Below are 23,858 nucleotides of genomic sequence, written 5' to 3' on the forward strand. Positions count from 1 at the left end.
AAATCTTTCCTTGTTTTTCAGCCCATGTAAGTGTATACAGAATGCATCATAAATTAAAAAAAAAACCCAAAACCAACCAAGTGAAGCGATAATACCATCATTACTTGCTTATAGTATTTTCTTTCACTTAAAAACTGTTCCTAAATGCTTCAATATACCAATAAACTTTAAACTATTTTCTAATCAGTAATTTTAGGGTAAATGTAAGAACTTCTTGTTAGATAGAAAAAATAAAATTATCATCAGTTTTAAGAACCAGCTTAACTCTGGACACAGTCATCTTAAACTATTTTAATAGTTGTAATACAAACACTCTGAAACACACATCTGCCTTCCCATTTTTATGTTTTCTATCCCAGCTCCTATTTACTAATTTCATTATGTACACTCTATAAAATAACACCATAATTTTTAGGTGTAGTGGCCTAATCTCTACAGAGACAAACTGAATAGAGAACAGCTAAAAAATAACTGCTAAAGTTCATCAGCAAGAAGCAATGCTAACTGGAACAAACAAACAAAAGAAAAAAGCAAGTCACTACTTGAAATCAAACAAGTCTGATCTTTACAAAATCCAAGTCAGACTTTCCCCTTCCATCAATTTTTGTCTCCAAATATTAACTGCTACAATTTTGAACAAAAAAAGGAAACAAACCACCAATCCTCCAGAAAAAAACAAACTGGGAATAAAAATCAACAACAAAACACACATCGAAAAATCAAAACGAAACCAAAACCAAAAAAACCCCAAAACCTAAACCAAAAATTCCACAGTTAAAAATAAAGGTTTAAAGCAAATAGATGTGGTAGTCTCCTCTACAGATGGTTACAGGAACAAAGCACTCCAGAACATTTTCTTTTGATAAATTCTGTTGGGAAATCCATTTCAATAGCCATGAAATTGCAACAGATTTCTTTGTGGTTCCAGTTATGTGGGCTTTCTAGTATTAGACAGACATGATTTGTAGGTAACACAGGGGTCTATATCACTTGTGAAATTAGAAATATCTTTGCTCCTAAGGAAGACAAAACATGCAGATTAAAAAGATTTTGTTTTAAATAAATCTAATTATATCACTGTGCACCTACATTTTTAACAACTAACTGCACTAAATGTTTCCTGACTTAGCTGTAGAATTTACAAAGATAGATACTTTTACATGGGGAAAAAAATTCTAAAAAAAATCTACAAAACTGAAGGGAAAGTTTCTCTTTTTACTGAAATATACAAAAATAAGATCCAAAGGTCACTATTTAGATCTTCTTGTTATTCACCCTGTTTTTTCTGCCACTGAAGCTCATTCAGTATTTTCTATCAAAGTGCATAATTTGCTGGAAAACCAATAAGAGTAACTACACAATGACACATAGGTTTTTCCAAAAAAAATACTATGCAGATATTTTCTGAAAGAAGTATACAAGTCAGACTTGAAGCTTCCAGGTTCTATAGAAATCCTGAAAATGTGTGTGGTCTCTATCAGAAAAATGCCCTTGCTCCTTCCTCAGTGCTCTTCTTTTCCACAGCCTATCTCCTGTTTTACCTATTACACAGCTGCTCTTCTGTGACCCGTTATCTCAGTCCTGGTATCACTGGAAAACCAGAAATCCTCACTCTCTTACCTCATTTCTCCAAGCATCTCCCTGCTCCAGGTCCTCTCAGCCCTCTGTCACTTACCAGCCACAGTTTATACTGATCCCTCCCAAAATATCATCACTCTTCCACATCTGTGTTTTTCACCCCCATTCACTCCTTTTTTTATTCTCTCTTACCAGCTATTTAATCTTCCATTCTTTATCTCTCTCCTGACACTGTATCAGAGGCACTTTGGTCAGCTGGTCTCAGTTCTCCCCAGAGCAGCCGAGGTCCCTCCTGCCCAGGCTTCTTCCAGCCCCGTGGTTATTTCTCTCTTACACCTCAAGCAATGCAGCCATTTCTTGCCTACTGCCAAAGGTATTTTCTCTTCTCTGTAAATGGGATTTCAGTCCCATCCCTTCCCATTTAACTTCCATGAACTGATTCTTATGCAGTTATCTAGGCACTTCCAGTAACAGATACCTTCTCCAATTTACAAGCTGGCAATTCTTTCAGTCCCTGAACTTAAGGCCGTCTTTCTGATCTGGATGTTGTTTCTGATCTCACATTTAAGAATTACTGATTCGTCTGGATGAAATGGAGTACCAGGCATATGAGAGACATTTTGGTATGCAAGATTTGACTCTAAAAACGAGATTTAGGAAGAGTTACCGTATAATTACAACAAAAGTGTTATGCTTTGCCAAGATTAGTAATGGTAAATATGGAGAATGTTTCTTATAATACTGAGGAGACTTTTATTACTTATATGAGGGTAGCCATTAGAAGCCAAATAATATTTATCTTTAAACAATTATACTACAAAAGTAGTTTTGAAGAACCAATATGTACATCCTTCTCTTTACTTGCCTTCTAACTCAAATTAAGGTATATAAAACTGTGTACAAACATATAGATTATGTCCAGTTTATGAATTACTTAATTTAAGGCTAGCCTTAGCATGCTTGTGCTGCACTAAATTGTACACCATAGAAATAATAACTATTAAGTATATCTTTCATTTAAACATAAACACAAAACAATACCATGTGTTTATATCTGCTGGTAGGGGCTGTGGTGTAGTTAATTTTCTTCACAGTAGCTGATAAAGGGCTGTATTTTGGATTTGTGCTGGAAACAATGTTGATTATTCAGGGATATTTTAATTATTGCTGAGCAGTGTTTATATAGAGCCAAGGCCTTTCCTGCTCCTCACTGCCCCAAAAGCAAGGAGGTTGGGAATGCAAAAAAAGTTGCGAAGAGACGCAGGCAGGACGGCTGAGCCCAGCTGAACAAAGGGATAGCCTACATCCTGTGCTGTCACACTCAGCAGGGCACCAGTGGGAGATGTTCTGCTGATTTCCCAAGTCACTGTAATGTGTACTGGGGCCCTGCTTCCCTGGGGATGACTGAACACTTGCCTGCCCGTAGGGTGAATGAAATCCTTGTTCTGCTTTGCTTGTGTGAGTGGTTTTTACTTTCTCTATTAAACTGTCTTTATCTCAACCCATGAGTTTTCTCACCTTTACTCATCTGATTCTGTCTCCCATCCCATGAGGGGAGTGAATGAGCAGCTATGTGGGGCTCAGCTGCCAGCTGGGGTTCCACCACGGTAGTCCTTTCTGGCTTGGAGGGTTTGAGATAATGACAAGTTTGATTGGAATGTGTTGGATCAAATTAATATCAAATTTATTGATTTTTAGATATTAATTGGCACACTCCTGTGCTTGCCACGGGGTCTGCTTTCCTGACAGTTCATTAGAGCCTAGTGCTTGTTATTTGCTGCTTCTGACTTTCATTGCTTACTACACTGCTTATCTCCTTCCTCTCCCGTGCCTGGGAGCATTTAGATAACCCCTCAGGTGATGTTCCTGCTGGCAGATGGCCAGGTGCTGCTGCTTCTGCACTGGAAAGAACAGGCTGGAACTCCAGAGAGGACTCGAGTCAAAGGGACTGTGACCTGCGGATGAGGCCGCACAAGATCCAAACACCCTGGCTGTCTGTGGCTGAGAATCTGCTCATGCCAGAGCAGGTTCATCTTGAAGCACATGTGGCCATGGTCATGTCTGTGTGGCAGCAGGTGTAACTCTGAAGGGTAAGTACATCTCAAAGGATCTGTGGCAGTGGGTAAGTCAGTGCTGCAACACGTATACCTCAATACATCAGTGCCTGTGCATGAGGTCAGGCTGCAGCACCTCAAAGCATGTGACCAAGGATAAACCTGTGAAAATATGCTACATTCTATATAAATTTAAATTATTTTATATAAATGTAAAATATTTCATATTAATTTTATATAGAAACCCATACAACTATCCCTCATAATATATAAATAATTCCTCTACACCATAAGTAGACAGAGAAAAAAAAAAAAAGAACAAACACAAAATACAGAGCATAAAGGAGAAATTAGCAAAGGTCAGACAGAATATCAAGAAGACATTTATGTTACCAGATTGCTTTCCAACCTGATCTTATTCCTATTCCATCAACATAATTCTTAAGGTGCAAGAGTGAGCATTTAGACTACACTAAATCCATTGGATGTAGACCACAGAAGTCATGCTACACACTCATCTTCCAGAGCACAAGCACAAAATGTGATAGGTGTGTTAGGTCACTGCTGTAAATCTGCAGTTTGAAAGAGGCTGTCGCATTTCTTCTCTGCTTTAATGCATGGAAGTCAAGTATAAAAAGTATAAAAAGCTTTATGGCCATAGTAAATTCTTCATCTGTAGAAGAAAAGCTGTGATCTAATAGTCAGGGGTAGCAGCACTCAAGAAAGAAAACATTTTGGCAGTCCCAGAAGTGGTAATCTTCAACTGAATTCTCCCACGCTTGACAGAAAAAAGGTACTCATTTGAGTGGAAGTGAAAATCAAGAGATATCTCAAGGATTGATACTGGGAGTTAAAAAAATTATATGGAGACCTGGCTTATTCAGTAGATGCAGTGGACCTGAGGAGCTAACTAAATCATCTTGCTGGAGTTTAAGATTATAAGATTTAAATGAAACATATTTTGGAAGACATTTTAAGCTTATGTAATATCCTTACCTAGTTCTCATACAAAGACAAAAAACATTAACAAGATCAAGGTGCATGCAATCACTATTAGATGGAACACCATGGAAAAAAAAAAATGTTAATATTGATGAAAGCAACAATGTAGTTGGAAGAGGTGAACAAAAATCTGTGCTTAGCCAAGTATGGACATAGGGAAAATTGTCTGAGAAATTTGAAATGCTTGCATCCAAGTGCAGGAATGTGCAAAGAAAATACAGAAAGTAATGATGCACTACATAAGCATGAAGATGATGACAAACTATTTGGAAAGAATTATAAGAGCTATTCTAGTGCTGCAGGCTACCAGATTAATGTGCTGAAAGGCAAGTTTATTGCTTGGAAACAGACAACTTGCCAAACTGTTTGCAGGGCCCTTTGTGTACCTACATTCTGCTTCCCACATTACAAGCTGTAGTGCTAGCACAGACTGAGCCAGCTCAGCAATAATAATGATTTATAAGTAGTCAGCAATATACTTAGAGCAAAGATCACCATAAATATAATGGTTCCAAAGTTTAACCTTTAGCATGGCATTGTTAAACTATTGTCTTGACAAATGAGACTTGTTTATTCAGTCATATAATTAGAGGAAAAATGTAAAAAAAAAATCAGTTGCCATAAAGGCTACTTGTAATTAAGGGTGGTCTAGGACTGCTTGAACACCTAGGTGGACATTTGTTGTCAGCCAAAGGTTAAATGTTGAAATGGAAACAAAGGCTGAATAGTTAAAAGGAAATATAAATGACCACATAAACCAGATGTTAATTTTCTTGATTAAAAGCTACCACTTCATTGCTATCACAGTGCAGTGAAAGCTAAAGTGCATGCAGCTAAATCTACTTAGAACATTTTTTAATTAAACTATTGATTTGGAAGCGGTTTTTTTTTGTCAGAGAAAAAATACCCTGTACCTGAATTTAAAAAGGGTAATGGGAGAAAAATCCAGACTATCATAAGGCAATGCTGCATAAAGTATGTAATCATAAGTAGATAAAATAAATTAAAAATTTGAGTATTATGTGAGTTTTAAGTTGAGTAACAAGGAGAGGAAAGCAGTAAAGAAGTAAAAACTCTTTGTCGTTGTGCCCAGTGAAATGAGAAGAAGCGACAGGCTTGTTTTAATGCAAGGGTGATCAATCACTGGAACAGGATGTCCTGACTGGCTGGGTAGTCTCCATTCCCACAGATATTCAGAACCTAACTCTGTCAAGCTCAGGGCATTCTGCTCTAATGTTTAACCACTTAGCAATCTTCAGACATCCCTTCCAACCCAGCTGTGCTACAGTAACATCAGAATTTTCTTTACTCTGGCACAAAAGAGGAAAGATATTCTGCTTAGTGAACATCTAAGAGTAATTTCTGATTTTAACTATGCAAACTGTTATCTAGTAAAACAAGATGCAGTTTTATACATCAAAGCTCTGTATATTTTGGATACCAACCTTTCTGAATGCTTAAAACCCTCAACACCTGTGCTCTAGCTGAAGAAGACTCAATACTAAAATTGAAGAGAAAGTTCATAGAAGCTGTAATTATTTCTTTTACCTGCAAATAGTCAAATAGATCTTTGTTTACCCGAGGAACAACTCTCAAATCTCCAAATAAAAACCATTAAATATGAACAGCGAAATTGGATTATATTAGCATCTCTAAAGAAGTTTATGTTTTTTGATGCGTAACAGGGCATAGAAAATAATTTGAGAATCTTGTCTACAATATTTCTGTCATTTGTGCTGAATGTGCTAGAAAGCATCATGCTCTATTTTTAAAAAGAAAGCTTGCATTAAATATTGCTCATGGCTACTCCTTTTGAAAATGCATCACAAGTTCTACAGCAAAGTTGATGGTTCAAAGCAAGAGACTCATTTTCAAAAGTTTAAAGTATAACTGTGATTTCTTATGCAAAGCAGGAAATTGAATGAATCAAAAAGACTTTTGAAGCTGCATACTGGAGACCCTGAAACAGTTCCAAGCTCCCTGCTGACTGTACAGTGGAGAGAGATTCTGAGATGCATCACCTCTCTCCACCTTCCCACGTGCTTGTTTCCACGCAGAGAAGGCCCAGGCACGTGGCCCTGACAGGAGTCATAGCACATCCAAACAGAAAATGATGACTCAGATTAAGTTATACCTGTGACCAGGCTCGTGGTACAGCTGTGGTGCAGCTGTGGCATCTTCATATCAAAAGTAAGTATATAAAACATACAATTTGAATGCATCTCTGTGACCAGTGCATTAGAATTATAAAATAGTATAGTATATTTTGAGGACCATCTTCTACTAAATAATTAATCAAAACCTTTTTTTTCTGGTTTTAATGCTGAGAGAGAAGTAGTTGTTACAGAAACTAAAAGGGGAAAAATCACAGAACAGAATCAAAGTGAAGTAACTATTTCTCAAGAGCTTTTACTTTTAATTAAATTGCAAGATTTATGAAGTCATAAAAGCATTGCAAATAGGACAAAGAAACATCGTCACAGGAGCTTAACAACACAGACTTTAAAGTTTTCACTTACGACACTTTGTTTCATCCTGGTTATTTGGGCAGTCAGGCTTAAAATCACAGAATTTCTCAGGTGAAATACATTGCCCATCCCCACATGAAAAATATCCCACCGGACAGTAAAAGGATGAAGCATTAGCATCTGAAGATTCTGTTTTCCCTTAAAAATCAGAAAAAGACATGTCAATAAAACAACAAGTATATAAAATTACAAGAAGTGCTTTTTATCTTCTTTTAATAGATAGGAACAGGTAACAGGCTCAGCATAAGGAACAGAGCAGTGTGCTAGATTATATCACAGCTGATAAGAAACACAGCTGATCTCAATGTCCGTTGGTCTTAAACTCTGTCTCAGTCTGCACAATATTCAGACTTTTGTGTGAAAAGTTATCAAATACACCTTAGTGTTACAGAGCCAGGCTCCTGGTGCAGCTCCCTGCTCTTTCCCTTGGAGCCAGGGGCAGGTGTTCCTCCAAACCTTTCTGCTGTGCTCTCTCTGTGCTCAGGTCACAATGAAAGCTGCAAGAAGCCAAAGCTGGGTGCTGCACCATTACTAACCTGTACCTCAACTTGCACACTAGAAAACAACCCAAATTTCAATGAATTTCAGTAGATTCCTGGAAAATGAGTAAGTGAGAGGAATAGTGAGCAGCTCTTCTTATTCTTTGTTGAACTTAACTTTTTTAAATGCTCATATTTCTATCCAGACAGGGACTCCTACAAAAATAAGTCCCTTCTAAAAACTATGTCTTTGTGATTAATGGGTTAATGAGGGAGTTGTAGGGAAAACAATTAAAGCAAATAAATGTTTCTCTAAATACATCAACCTCACTGTGTATAGGGATCAGAGAAACCTTAAAAACACAACACAGAAGTTCTCTATTATGCTTTTAAATTTTTGGATATTAAATTCAGATACCTGATGGCTATAACTCATCACCCCTGACATTTGAAAAGCAGGCAGTAGCATCAAGAGGACCAGGAGCAGCAGTCTGTACATTGTTTTATATTTCCATCCATTGGCTCTCCAAGACTACAGAGTGTGAGTACAAAGACAAGTTCAGTGGGCATTTATGATATGTCAGATATTTAGCAGCAATGATGGAAGAAGCTTCTTCCCCTAAAGGTAATTTTGCTCTTTAGTGGAAAGTATAGGATGCTTTGCTTCTGCCTCTGCATCCAAGCATGAATGTGAGCAGGTACTACATAGTAAGTGCTATCAGGAAATTCCCACCAGAGCCCACTTTGCAGAATTAGTGCAAAGTTCTTATAGCAGCTAATGCATAACACAAGGATAAAAGCCTTCATTATAGAACCACAGGATGGCTTGGATTGGGAAGGACCTTAAAGATCATCTAGTCTGCCGTGGGCAGAGTCAAAGACCCATCCAATACAGCCTGGAACATTTCCAGGGAGATGACTGATTACAGCATAAGGACTTTTTTCCCAGATTATCCTCTACTTTATGAAAAGTAACTTCAAATTGTCAGTCAAATCACAGTTATATATAGAAGACATTGGGGAAAATGTATTGATAACCATGAAACTTGCCTTCACTTTCCTGGCTGACTCCTGGAGGTGATCTGTTCACAACTACACATTCCTCTGTTATACTGATATCATCAATAGCAACAGTAGCATTTGTTGTTAGAATAGTACCTTGCAAGATAATCTGTAAATACAGAAAAAAAGTTAATTCATTAAAGGTGACATGATAAAAAGACACAAACACACATACACACTTATTTATATATTCCTTTATCATTTATGACATCTGCACAGGAACTAACTACAACCAACTCTGAACATCAGCCAGGAAAAACTACAACTGAGATTTGGTCAGGTCAGAAATTTGCTCCTCAACTGGGGGTTGAGGTCAAAACCATAACTACTTTTACCTAGGGAAAGTTATGCAACCCAGATAACCTTGCTTCAATCAGAACTGGTAAAAGTCATCACTATTGAATAAATGGTCTTCCTGCTGGAACACATAAAAATTACATATCTTAAATTAGCTATTCAGGGTTACCAAATATGATGACTTACAACACAATTTAGTTGTGTTCATCTACACTATGCCTGATGAAGCCAGCAGTGTGGTACAATAAATGTAGGGATAGATTGCAAGCTGAAATTCCTGCGCTGTCAGCCTCACCTCTGTGCCTGGGCAGATCATGGAACACACCCTCCAGATCCTTTAAGTGCTGAGGCACATGGAGGACAGGGACTTGAGACAGCCAGCATGGCTTCACCAGTGGCAAGTCCTGCCTGACCAACCCAGGGGCCCTCTATGATGAAGGGACCGTATCAGTGAGGGGTTACAGCTGTCCGATATCTGGACTTCGGTAAAGCCTTTGGCATGGCCCCCAAAACATCCTGCTCCTTAAACTGGAGAGACAAGGATTTAATGGATGGACTGTTAGGTGGATAAAAAATTGGTTGCATGGTTATATGCAGAAGGTAGTGGTCAATGGCTCAGAGTCCTGATGAACATCAGAGACCAGCGGTGCCCCTCAGGGGTCTGTATTTGGGCCAGTGTTATTTAATATCTTCATTAATGATACAGTGCAATCGAGTGCACCCTCAGCAAATCTACAGATGACACCAGGCTGAGTGGTGCAGCTGAGAGCCTGAAGGACAGGATACCATCCAGAGGGACCTGGAAAAGCTCAAGAAGTGGCCCATGGGAATCTCATGAGGTTCAACAAGGCCAAGGACAAGGTGCTGCCCCTGGGCTGGGGTGACCCCAGTATCCACTCAGGCTGGGGGATGCAGGGATGTGGAGCAGCCCTGCCCAGAAGGACCTGGGGGTGCTGGTGGATGAGAGACTGGACATAAGATGGCAATGAGCACTCACAGCCCAGAAAGCCAAAGGTGTCCTGGGCTGCACCAAAAGCAGCGTGGGCAGCAGGGCAGGGGAGGGGATTCTGCCACTCTAATGTGCCCTTGTGAGACCCCATGTAGGGTACTGTGCCCAGCTCTGGGGCCTCCAGCACATGTTGGAGTAAATGTGGAAGCAGTTACTAAATTGATCAGAGGGATGCAGCACCTCTCCTATGAGGAAAGGCTGAGAGAATTTGGTTTATTCAGCTTCAAAATGAGAAGGCTCTGGAATGACCTAATCGCAGCCTTCAGTACCTGAAGGGAGCCTACAAGAAAGATGGAGAAGGACTATTTACAAAGTTATGTAATAACAAGACAAGGGAATGGATTCAAACTTAAAAATAGTATGTTCAGATTGGATATTGGGAAGATATCCTTTACTTTGAGGGTGGTGAGGCACTGGCACAGGTTGCCCAGGGAATTTGTGGATGCCCTACCTCTGGAAGTGTTCAAGGCCAGGCTGGATGGAGCTCTGACCAACCTAGTCAAATGAAAGACGTCCTTGCCAATGGGGATTGGAACTAAATAATCTTTAGGGTTGCTGCTTGTTAATCTTTGATAACAAAAATTTATCCTAATGCATAGAATACTGAAACAATGTATGCTCTTTAATAGATGGACCTGTTGAAAAATCTGAATTCAATTCTTTTTCATATGAGCATTAAAGAATAGAAATTCTCTTTTAATATTTCATCATAAAAAATAAATTAATTGTAGAGGCCAAAGTAAAATATCTTTTGAAAGCAACGTAAATGTGATATCTAATTACCTGAAAAGGTAATTCCTCAGCCACACTTTCTACAGGTATATTTACTTTTGTCCAATTCATCTCAGGCAATCCTGAAATGTCATGTAATTTTTCCAAACTTCCATTCAACGCAGTCCTCTTAAAGACAGAAAGCTGAGAATCCTGAGATAACCGGTACCAAAATCTTACCTGTTGAAAAAGTTTTTAATGAAAAGCTTTAAAAAATTATATAATCAATCTGCAATAAGTTCAGTACAAAGTAATATATGTACATTATAACAAAGAATGACATGATTGGTCTAAGTATAGATTTGGCAAGAAAGATGGGGATGTTTGAAATTACTGCATGTTGAGGAGCAGTATCATGTCTAAAGACAAAACTGTATTTAAAAGTAAAGCTTACTTTTACAATTTACTTTTAACTTGCATCTATCAACTGATGCATACTGAATATGACTTCCCTTAACTTCTTTATCTTAGTAACCACTTAGAAACTTCTCAAAGATTATTTTTCTTTAAAAATGCTGAATATATGACAGCTTCATAGGCATGTTAATCTCAGAAGTGCAATAATTAGAATTCTCATATGAAAGAAACCTTACTTTCTTTTATTTCCATAATCAACATGGATGAAGATGACCTGAAGACAGATTTTTAAAATAATCTATTAATCTCCTGAAACAAGTAAGTTGACTAGTATAGAGGAGGAAAATACAAAGACTGTATGTGGATGAGGCTGCTTGTGAGGCAGAAAAGATAAGAAAACAGTGAGTATCACAGTTCACTCCCCTGCAATACAGAGTAAGTCTGATACTTTTTTTTTTTTTTTAAATAATACCCAGGGAAAAATTCAGCTCAGAACTGAGGTGAAGAAATAAGATTTTCAAAGATTAATTTTTTTCTTTCCCCCAGAGTCCTTCCCGCTTCTCCACATAGATTAAGACTAAAATTTCTTCAATTGCAGTACCTTTACTTCCCTGCAAAAGCCTTGATATTGATAATACTTGACTTTTCATGAAGGTAAAACAAGAGCTGGATCAGTCGTGCAGAAATATTCCTGTTAAAACACTCTGCTACTTTTTAATATCATCTGGCTTCAGGTCTGGTAGACTCAGGCTCTCAACATTTAATTTTACCATCACTCATGAAAATCATGTCTTATATAAAATTATCTTGATCCTTATTAATAAATTTAAATACTTTAACATAATTCATTCCCACAGCAAAAAGCTTAAGAAACAGAAAGCAGTAGGTATACACTTTCCAAAATGAGCTGTTTGAAGAATTACACTCTAAACAATTTAGATGGCTTTCGTCTTTCAAACAGCTTTTCTAACAAATTTGCATTTTCATTAAGTAAGAAATAATGTTACCTTCCTTCTTTATGTCTACATGTTCTACTATACAATGACTATTGTGTCCTTTAAAGAGCAATAAACAGAGAGCTGGGACTAGAAATTTACTTCTACAACTCCAAAACCTTGAGCTAAATGAAGATGTTTCTTATTTTCCATCTACAAAAAGACCTAGCTACAAGAAGCTGCAGAAAGAAATTACTTCTAAGCTTCAATTAACCAGAAAAGCATAATATCAATCTGTTACCCTTCAACTCTTTTTTTTTTTTTTTTTTTTTTTTTTTTTTTTTAACAACTGAAGCTAAAGAACTTGTAAAGCTAATAATAAACATAAATCTCTTTGTGTGGATCCTTTTATCCTCTCAGTGGGACATCCAACAGAGGGCATCATCTCACATTAGCAGGCAGAGAACAAAACACATCGTAATGAGCAACCCCTATTCGTTGCTCTTTCCCAGAAATAAAAGTCTGCAGGGATAATGTGGCAGAAAGCCAAGCTTCCAGTCCTCAGAAACACTCTCTCTCCTGACAGACACACAGTTAGGTAAGAACTTGTTCTAGTTTTTGTTGGATCTAAGAATTTTAAATTTATTCAATACATGTATACTTATAATAAAACTTTGTTTTTCCAACTTTGAAGCAGAGAAAAATATGTTCATCCCCACTGCATCTGACTTTGAGTGCAGACCAAACTCTGCACTAGATTTTACCAGAATAATTCTTTGATTCACATATCAGTGGTGCCCAGTTTGCCTTAAGGGTTTCTAAGATAAATTAATCTGAATCTGAAAGGTGCTTATCTACTCAATATCAAAGTCAAGAAAAGAGAGCTGAAACTGTCCAAACAAATGCACTGTGAGCACAAAGGCTGTTGGGCAGTGCAGCACACAGGGCTTCCATGGGATGGTTCAGGGCTTCCATGGGATGGTTCAGGCCTTCTGAGTTCCCCACAGCAGCATCCTGCATCCATTTCATTCTGATGTTTTGTAACACCAAGAAGTCATGTGAAGGTTAAGAATGAGAGATTGCCTTAAATGACTACAACAAACTGTTCTTGAATTGTTTCTGAGGCTTCCACTCCTCAGCTGCAAGTTCCAGCTATTCAGCTGAGGTCTGGTAACTCACTGTGTGAGTGTGGAGTCCAAGTGAGCTGCAGTTTCAAGTAAAACAGATTTAGCTAAGCTAGCATTTGTTTCTGGCCCCTTAGACGAGATATTACCTAAGAGGCCTAGATCCTGCTGGAACAAAATTCTGCTACTTGTTGGGACTTCTAAGCGCAGTTCCTTATTTTTTTGACATTTTTTTTTTCTTTTTGAAAAAAGGTTTCTTAAGTGGAATTAACAGCTTCTGTTCTACACTGAGTCTGAAGAATTAAGCAACCAGTCTAAATTTATTCTGTTTCTTTAAAGCCTCTTTTTTTTTCACACAAAAACAACAAAATAAACAAAAATAAGCAAAATAAAATTATTTTGGCAAGCTTTCTCTGTCTTTTCCTTTTCCTCTCTCTGACTTTTTAAATAAAAAGGGATTATACAGTATCAGAAGAAAAACACAGTGTAAGTACACAACTTCTCCTCAGTATGGCATAAACACTGAAAAGTCTCAGAATAGAAAATAAAAAAAGGAAAGAAGGAAAGAAAAAAAAAGAAAAAAAGTTATAAAACTGAATAGTGTCTACTAATTTTATTCAGTGTCCAAAAGGACAAATAAAAATAAAGCTGTGAATGTAGTGAATAGCTGCTGTTAATATTTTATATATTTCTTCAAGTTTTGTTTTAAAAATACAGATTTTGTTGAAAATTGCAACAGTCTAGTTATAAAATTGTATTCTCATTTTTCATCTAATATTTTTCTATTTTTCTGTCCCTTTTGATTCATTTTTTCCTGGTACCTATCTAGTTTTTCAGATCAAATACTATCCTGTCTGGTTGCTTTTGCACTCCTCTGCAGTGCCACAAGACATCTGACAAAAAACCACATTTCACAGTAAGTCCCAAGTACTGCACTGATCAGCTTAAAAAGCAGCCTCCTCAAGCCATGAATTAAAATTTGGTGCATGTCTGGAGTACGGTAGCTAATTCTCTCTGGTCACACCGACACAGCTGATGTGTGTAGCGACTCCAAACCACAGGTGTCCTACTATGGAAAGTTATGTGGCTTTCCTGCCTGCAGACAGCAGGGTGGTTATTTGACAGAGCCCTCTTCTCCTTGTCCTGGCACCTTTGCCACAGCACACAAAAACCTGGAGCATGTCCTGAAATCTGAGTCACCTGCTGGGTGCTGTAGGAAAGAATAGTAATAATCTGATAGAATAAATTGGCAGCAAAGCAGTAAAAAGTTGCTTGCTTCTCTGTCCTCCCAAATAATTCGTCTGTAACTCCTTCCACTGGTGTTGAAAGAGAGCCCTCAGTGGCAGCACTTAGAGCATGGGGAATACCTGGTTTGCAGGAGGTGAGGAATAGGTCACAAAGACAGGGATAGGCAATATCCAAGTGTTACCTGGCAGCAGGAGAGCCCAGGGGGAAGCTTGACAAGGAAAGGGCTTCCCAGGTGAGACGTGGCCATCTTTGTGTTCCTCTGACGTGATCCACTGAAGTAAATGAAGGCCCCTATAAGCAAATTTTATTTTGAAGTATGAGAAATATGTCATGCTCCAATGGCAAATAGCTAGCTCAGAGAGATAACTATATGCTTCATGAGACACATAAAGCTTATTTATAGATCAAAACACTCTAAACTGCTTTGCCATCAGTTCAGTCTCTGTGGATAATGAGAAGAGTGTTGTAACAGGCTGTGACAAGCAGTGCCTACGTGGGCAAAGACAAAACAGAATTGTTAAATGCTCCTGGCTCTTCCCTCTTGTAAAATTATCGTGACTGATTCCAAAGGCAAGGAGAGAGGGAGAAGGAAATAAAGCATTTTGGGCAGCCCAAAGGCTGGCTGAGACTGATGGCTAAGACCACCCTGTCATGGTGCCTGTGAGCGCTTCAGCCCAAGGAAGTGACTGCGGAGCCCCTCAAAGGCAGCTCAGATGTTGCTTCTCTGAGAGCATTACTGTGCAGATCCACTGGAAGTATTTTTATCTGCTCTCTTCAAGAAAAAGCCTTAAGATCTCCAACCTTAAAGCATTACAATTATCACCCATTACCTTCACACATTGCCCATCCACTCTCTGCACGGACTAGGGAGTGCAGAGGAGCTGCAACACAGAGCACCCTGGAGATCAAACAACAGAGACCTCAGCCAAGATCCCTAAAGGACACATTTTAATTGGCTTAAATAATGTTTCAAACAGAATTTAAACCAGAAATTATTTCCTTTAGGGTACAGTATTCACTCTCAGCACAACCCAGCCACTTTTAAGCATGCTAACAATGTTGCAGACCACAGGAGCCAATGGAATAAGCTATATTTTCTCATGGGGTCCACAGACTTGACATTGTTGTCTGTGCTAGTGGGGATGAAAGCTTAATTAAAGATCTAATCTGAACTCTGGCAAATGCACTGCATTTGGATTTGAACTACAGCAGATGTGCTTCAGACAAAGGTAGGGAAGGATAAACATTTTCAAGGGGCCCTAAAGCAGCATATTTTGAATGCCGTCAGTGCTGCCTTTGCTGAATACTGAGACTTTTTCATGAAAGTCTATGCAAAACAACACTAAAGGCTCAGTCTTTTTTGAGCATTTATATTACACATATTGCCTTACATCTTGGAAAATCAGCTATTGTGCTGCCGCAGTCATACTCCTTAGCCATTTATTTCCCATGGATACGTAATGAAGCCGAGGGTTAGGTCCAGCCCCACGTGAATAATGGCATTGCTTTAGCAAAGCTGGCACAAAGAGGGGACCGTTCCAGCTCCCTGTACAAACAGGAATGCTGCATTCCATGGCATGAGGGAAGCTCCCCTCATTGGAATGCAAGGGTACTTCAGAGGACCCACTTTTAATTTGCAGCTGAGGCTCTACTGTAGCCTTGTTAAGATATTCATTAATCAAAATTTGCTACTGCCCTCCCCAGGAGAGAAGAGAGATGAGCACTCCCCAGTATTAAAAGGAACAGTTGCAACCCGAAGGATGGCAATTTAATGTCGGCTAAAACTTCCTCATATTCTGGCATCCTTATTTGGAAGTTGTGGCTGTAGCAGGCACAATGATAGATTGGTACAAAACCACCTCAGAAATACCTTTTCAGCTAACTTTTACAGGGAATGCAACATTACAGGGCTTGAGAGATGGGGCATAGTAACTTGCAAATCTGCTTGAGGCTTCAACCTGCAGCAACACTGAAACAAATGCGTAATAATTCAGGTATCAAAGCATCTGAAGTGAAGCAGCACATAGCTCCATATGGGTGATTTAAATATGATACTTAGGCTACCAGTAGCCTTCATTCTGACCACATTATCCCTCAGATCTCAGCAGCACCTAGAGCAGAGAAAGACACAGGCAGATCAGTGCACCCTTCTGGAGCTTTGAGACTTTGAAACTTTGAACACAGTAGTGTTTACATAAAGTAATGCTGATCCAGTCCCACTCTACAGAGACCATAAAATGAAATATCATACAGCTGCTGAGAAAAGTGAGTAGCAGCTTTGGTGCACTTCCATCACATGAGGATCAGTGGAAAAAATATGACTGTTCATTTAGGATCATACTATAGCATGCACACACATACTTCACCCCTACTCTTTGCTCAGGTGAATTTAATCCTGGAGTTCCTATACCTTTGAATGCTTGAGGTGGAATACTTCAAATGTCACATTTCTTTAGCATGAACATGGAAGAGAAGTGTGGAGGTCTGGCTGAAGATAATGTACATAATTAATTAAATCTAAATTAAAGGGGCTCTGGACCTAGATTTTACTCTTATCTCCACTGGAAGCAGTGCAATACATGCATTTTAATAAAATTCAAGTCAAAGAATACTTGTCAATATTATTTGACAGTGAAAAACATGCTTGGAAGTTTTATCTTTATGGAGTGTGCTATAATAACATTTTCACTTTGGAAAAATATTTTTAACAGCCCTCTTCTGGAACAAAATGGTTTTCCAGCTCAATGCATCATATGGCAAATATAGGCTCAAGGAAGGACAACTCTTTAAAGGAAATTATACCCACTCTATTTTTCGCAGACAATATGGATTAATTTAACTGCACTCTACAGAAAGCTATTTGTCCAAATAATGCTTCCAAGAATGGCCCCTATGTGAATATTGGGTAAACAATGGTTATGATATGCACAAACAAAGTCAGCTGTCAGTTCGAAGGTCAGTATCTCAAAAATACTGCATTAAGTCTCATACCTCAGTGATTGTGCCATACAAAAATAAGGGTTACAAAGACACAGTAACTAGATCACAGCTGACAAAGAGCATCTCCAACAGACTGGCTTTCTGTAGCACATTACCTGTGTTATTTACATACTGTGTGGCATCCATTTCAAACCAGTTTTTATTATCAGTCTGTGACTGTTTACAAGTAGAAATTCTCATGACAGAAGGCGAAAAATAATAGTGAGTCTCACCATGCCCCATAGCATTTGTATGGCCTCTGCCAGGGAGTTCTCTGTCAAGGGGAGCCTGTTCTTTCATGATGTTCCAGTCAGCATCACCTCTGCTCAGTGGCTTCCATCCGCAAAGGTCAGTCTCAAAATCACATAAGGTGTAATTAGCTGTGGTAAGAACAACAGCAACAAGAGATCAATAAGTTGAGCTTGATGCAACAGTTTAATGCCACAACTCTGACTGTTTTGTATATAGATGTACTAAGAGCATTGAGGAAGCACAAATGTGTTCCAGTTTATTCAGATGGATGAATTCTAAAACACAGATAACAGGTCAAGCAGACCCTTCCTTTCTTAATCAAACTCAGAACCATGAAACAAACTATCTGTAAGAGAATAAACATAGTAAAGATCTGTACATAGGTTGCTGAGATATTAGAAAAATAGTACTAAATATTTTTAAAGAAGAATTGTACCAGTAATTTAATTATGAATGTGTGATAAAAATCTAATATATTTAGAGCTTAAAATATATGGAAAGCAAAGATTAATTAAGCTTTCACTTAATTTAATTTTGAAAATGAGATTTAAATTTATCAATTATTCAGAATGCCTAGAAATTTTTATTGCAAAGTAAAAGACCATTTTCTAGGTTGGTATGGATTAGACCAATTTAAATTGTATAAAAATTTCAAATGCTCCTACATTGACTGAGTACAAATAATTATTTTGGTAAGAAAATTTTATACTAAAAGTTTTCTTATTTGGTCCAGAGCAGCTCCCCAAGGCACTACACTTAAGTCCTGGGGTCACTTACTGCAGCTGCAACCATTATTTTAGAACTGGATTTGTCACTTTCTGCTCCCACAGCACATTTATCTGATCATATCAGCCTCAGTCACAATCATACATATTACTCCAATTTTCAGATTGTATCAAACCAAAATGAAATGCATCTTTCTTTAAGCACCATTGTAGCAAAGCTAAATAGTAAAAGTTTCCCAGGAATAAAGAGGTTATTTAAGCAGCTAAATCTTAAGGTACAAAATAAACCACAAATATCATTGTCTCTTATCTGGCTGCACCATATACATTGGATGGTGAATGGTTTTCTGTTTAGTGCAGCATAATTAGTTAAAAATGAAACTTGGTTAACTTATTTAATTAAATTTTCATGCTTTTCACAACGTATCTTTTAATTAGACTTCAATTGCTAGTACATTAAGGTTGAATATGCAAATTGATATTCAAGATTAAGCTGTTTTGGTAATTAATGCTATGTCTAGGCATTTTGCGTTCCTTAGCTAAGCAGTCTTGAGAGAACCAATGTGACACAAAAAAGCAAACATTCTTTGCTTAAATATCTCTTTCTCCTGGCCTCCCTAAACCCCACAAAAGGTCTGCATAGATAGCTGAGTGCAGTGTCTGCACAATAATATCTAAAAAGACAAATAATATCTAAAAAGATAAATGACCCTGCAGGCACCAAAGAAAAAAAGTTAAAATAATGGTTTAAATATGAAACTAAGATCAAGATAGTACCAATAACTTATTTTAGAGCACTGAAAGGTATTTAGCATGGAAACATTTTTTTAAATTATTATTTTCTTTTAACTAAAGTTATTTGGGACCTCAAGAAGATTTGTTATGCATAAAAACAACAACTTTTGTGTGATCAGAGCACATCACTGCCCTTGAAGTTCAACAGGAAGAGAGGTGTGGTGAAATCAGCATTTCTTACATTGGTAGCCTGTAGTACAATTTTTTCCAACCCTACAGATGTAGAAAGAAATGTATAAATATCAATTTTTAGGCTGAATATATAAGCAGGGGAGGAAAAAAAAAGAGATGCACACACAGCAAAACACAATCCCAAATCCAATTATTTTTTTTTCCAGTCATTTTTTCAAACATTACTCAAGTCTGAACACAATTATAAAGGTAGGAAGAACACTCATGGTGGTGCATTTTGGGTTTTTTTGTTGTTGTTGTTCATTGTTGGATTTGGTTTTTTGTTGTTTATGATGGTTGGTTTGAGTTTTTTTCTTTTGAGTTGTGGAGAGGAAACTGAATATGATAATGCTGACCACACTTTAGATGCTAAATGTTCTTTATTACATCTTCCACTAGAAATTTAAAGCTCTAAACAAGCCCCCAGTCTTGCAGAAACACTGACCAGAGTCAATTACCGTGCCCAAGTGTTTCCCCTATATATTACCTGGAAGTGATACTTTAATTTAAAAGTGTAAATATGTTGTAGAACATCTAACCTCCAACTGTGAGTGAAATGCACTTGTCAAAATTAGAAGTCGAACTTAAACTTCATCCCTACTTAATTCTAAAAACTTAAGGGGTGCTTGTAAATGTTTAATCAAGCTTGAAAGAAAAGCTCTGTACTTTGGCTAAAACCCAAATCCAAGTAAGACAGTTTTTCAGTGTGTTTTTTCATTCCTCAAACATTAATAAACCTTAAGAAATGTGCCTTTCCTATCAAACATTCAACATTATTATCTGAACCTTCAAGGGATTATAGGTAATCTTTCACTATCCATAGTAGCAAAATAAGTGACTGCACAGCCTATAGTTTTTGAGTAGTCACACTGCAGTTAAGTTTGACATAAAGCTCTTTTCTGATATATTATGTCCCTTCCTACTGCAATTCTCAGCACCAGAGCTTATGTTTTATATTTCGCTAGGAAGATTTCAATGAATTCAAATTGCAGATAGGTTTTTGACATTTTGAATGGAAAATGAGTTAGTTCTCTATTTTGGACTTCTATCTATTTATAATTCAGCAAAACAGAAAGGAAAATAGAAAGGAAACAACAACTTGCTTTCATTTTAACATTAAGTCAAATTTGATTTTTTTTTAATGTGTATATATCAGTATATCTTAACTAGTGAAGGAGTAAATTATTACACCATTTCTACAAAATCCAGTGATGTTTCCAGGAAAAAAATTGTTCCCCAAAAGCTTCTCAAATTTCAAGAATGACAGTTTAGGCTGAATATATAAGCAATGGGGGGAAAAAAGACATGCACACACAGCAAACCATAATCCCAAATCAAATTGGTTTTGTCCAGTCGTTTTTTCAAACTTTACTCAAGTCTGAACACAATTACAAAGGTAGGAAGAGCATTCATGGTGGTGCACTTGGTTGCATAATGGTAGTGCAGCAAAGTCTGTGAAAATTGTGCAGCTTCTTGTTCTCCACATGCACATGAACAGATAATGACAATTTCAGGCAAATTCAGTGTCACAGAAAACACACAAATGCTATACTAAAGCCATAAAATACACTGAAAAGATTTTTCAATTAATAGAAACCTTTTTCAACACATTTTAAAAACAAAAGAAAACAAACAAACCCAAAATCCAAACCAAAAAAAACCAGGAAAGAAACCACATATTTCAAAAGCACATGGGGATTAAATGGGAATGCTTTTTTCCTTGATTAGCTTACTCTATCTATCCCAGCTCCTCATGACCCTCCCAGGGGAAAACAAAGCAGTTCTGTTCACTAGGCTGGGTTACCAGCTAAGTCATATTGCTTCAGCTTTGCTAGCCTGCAACTGCATAAAGGTTTTCAATCCTGCTCTGAGAGCTCAATCAAATGAACACAAACAGGGACACTCAGCTGGTCTCTCCATCAGGTTGGTGTTTCCTTGAACAATAGTATAGAACGAGGAGGGATGCTCCCCTCATTCAGTATGGCAGCACCTAATTGTCTTTGGAATTTGAGCTAATAACCATCATTATGAACAGAAACCAAAGAATCTCTTTGCCATTAATATTCTGTAATTTCTGGCTAAAATTTTATGTCATTTTGTGAAAGTGAAGGGTTACACATATACCGGCTTTCCGAGTGTCTGCACACTTTCCCTACCAGTTTGTGATTAATTTTATTTACCTAGAATTTGTTAAAGGATTCTTACAGAAATATCATAGACAACCATAGATCATCCTGTCTGAGCTTCCTCATGCCATAATTCATTAGATGACTCATAACTCTCATAGGTGAGATGGCCTCCCCTCTTTTTGAGGCTTGTTCCCTTACTTAGGGTTAAGAGAGCTTAAGAGGACCTCATGTCCACCCTTGGTCTGCAGAGGTCACGTTTACTTGGAGCTGCTCTGGTGAAACACAAAGGCAATGCTACACAGTGCTTGTCAGCAGCAAAGTGTGAAAATTGTGTAGCTTCTTGTTCTCCACATGCACATTAACAGACAATGACAATTTCAGGCAAATTCAGTGTCACAGAAAACACACAAACATTAACTCAAACAAATGTTTCAGACTAAAAAGTGCTCTTTCCACTTTAATGTTGAATGGCAATAAAAATATTTGCATCTGTGTTCGTCTGCTGTGGATGGTTTCATTTGCAATTGTAAATTGCTATACTGTAAATGAAATGCACTAAAAGGTACATGGCTTTAAAATTATACAGATTTCCTTCATTCTACATATTCCATATTCATAAATTATACAAATCCTATGAAAAGCTGAGAATATTTGAGGTAATACTAGAGGTGTTAAATTAAAAGCAGAAGCAGGAAAGATGGCTGTTTTAAGAAAGCTTCTGATTAAGTGGAAAATTAAAATGAAGTGATCCACTTTCAGAAATACCTGTGGGATGACCCCACCCAGAATAATTTTGAATTTACAAGGATGCTGATGAGCAGGTAATTTCCAGAAACATTACTGCATCAAAGTGTGATATTACTTGAAAATAACAAGTGCTTCCTAGACTTGTTTCCAAGCTGCTAGAAATGCTAGCAACAGATTCACTTGTATCTATGGTTTTATAAGTGTTGTGAAGGTTATGTATAAATAATGTAAAATAATAAGTATAGTGTTTCAAATATTAGTTATTCAACACAGTATTTAGTACAAAACTTCCTTTATATTAGGTTGGAAATTAAGAAAAAGCATCAGCATCAAAGGAATCTTTATAGTCCTTTAAATTGTCCAAGAATTGACTTCCACTTTCTGTTTGAATATATTCAATAGGCTTACATAATTTATCATTCATTGAAATAAACAAATTTAGAAGTGATCCCAAATAAGAGGTGTCAAAAAAGATACAAAAACGTAGAATTTAATAGTAAATTCCATACTTTCATAACTTGTCACTCCATTAGATTCATAGATTTTAACAACTCAAATAAAGATGGTTACTCATGTGCCTAAGTGCTTCCTAGACAATTTCCCAATATTTGAGACTTTTAAGTCTTGGAGAATTAAATATATATTTATATAAATGAGTAGAGATTAAACAGAAAGATTAGGAAGTATTGCAAAACATATATGTCTTTGCTCTTGTAATAAATTTTGTTATGATGCTATTCATATCAAATCAACATGATCAAAGAGAAACATTATTTTTAAATGCCTTATTATAATGAAATGAAGAAATTCTTAAAGGAGGGGGATCATTCACATTAAGTAACAGCTGTCTGCCTTTGATTTTGTTCAGTAGGATATCTGTCAGCTCTTTCATTACCTGAGAACAATTCAGCAAAGGAAACTACTGAGGATGTGTTCAAGGATAGATGCTAAAAGACCTAAAAAAGGCTAAAATATGCATCACTGAAATAGATAGGAAATTTTATTGGAAATCAATACTAATAAATCTCAACTCTAAACATCATGTGAGACAATATCAAGATCTTGTGGAAAATTTATATAATAGGAATAAAAGGACAAAGGACAAAAATAAATAAGAATTTTTTTCTTTACACCTTTTTTGCTCAATACTTTGGAAAGTGTCTGGAAGATGAATCTTCTAAGCTGACAAAACTGCTGAATAGCTATATACCATTATGGCCCTCTTTTCTGAAAAGGATGTATCTAAGACAATATTATCCATTAAAATGGGCCAACTTTAACAATAGTCATTGCTTTTTTAAAGATGGCACTTTTTTGTGCTCTTTCTTCTCAGCCAGTAGTCAGACAAATAAGCTACTACTATTGGTTATTCACACTTTAGAAAAGAACCTTTTTCCACCCTCTTTTTGGGGGATGAATATACTTTTGTGTACTGCTCCATTGAAATGATACCACTTCAAGCAGTGACTATCTCAACATAGTTAAGCAAACAATCCCTGTACCTCAGGTTCAACTGAGTGTCATAGTGTCGCCCTGAGAATTAAGCTTTCTGATCTTGTTTTCATAGTTTCTAGCCACTTTCCCAGGAAAGTAACTATAAACATAGATGTTTATAC

At 37.2% G+C, this 23,858-nt stretch overlaps 1 protein-coding gene across 1 annotated transcript in view; it reads right to left on the reverse strand.

The window, feature by feature from the left end:
• Nucleotides 1–23,858, reverse strand: part of MALRD1 (MAM and LDL receptor class A domain containing 1) — a 239,243-nt gene that overhangs the window by 183,311 nt on the left and 32,074 nt on the right. Inside the window, exons 10-14 of the mRNA XM_058831049.1 lie at nt 17,657–17,803; nt 14,626–14,735; nt 10,793–10,960; nt 8,724–8,812; nt 6,937–6,968 (exon numbers count right to left, since the gene is read on the reverse strand). Of these exons, the coding sequence (XP_058687032.1) occupies nt 6,937–6,968; nt 8,724–8,812; nt 10,793–10,960; nt 14,626–14,735; nt 17,657–17,803 (546 nt within the window). The remainder of the gene's footprint in view (nt 1–6,936; nt 6,969–8,723; nt 8,813–10,792; nt 10,961–14,625; nt 14,736–17,656; nt 17,804–23,858) is intronic.

The sequence above is a fragment of the Poecile atricapillus genome, chromosome 2 (assembly GCF_030490865.1).
Source record: "Poecile atricapillus isolate bPoeAtr1 chromosome 2, bPoeAtr1.hap1, whole genome shotgun sequence".
Lineage (NCBI taxonomy): Eukaryota > Metazoa > Chordata > Aves > Passeriformes > Paridae > Poecile > Poecile atricapillus.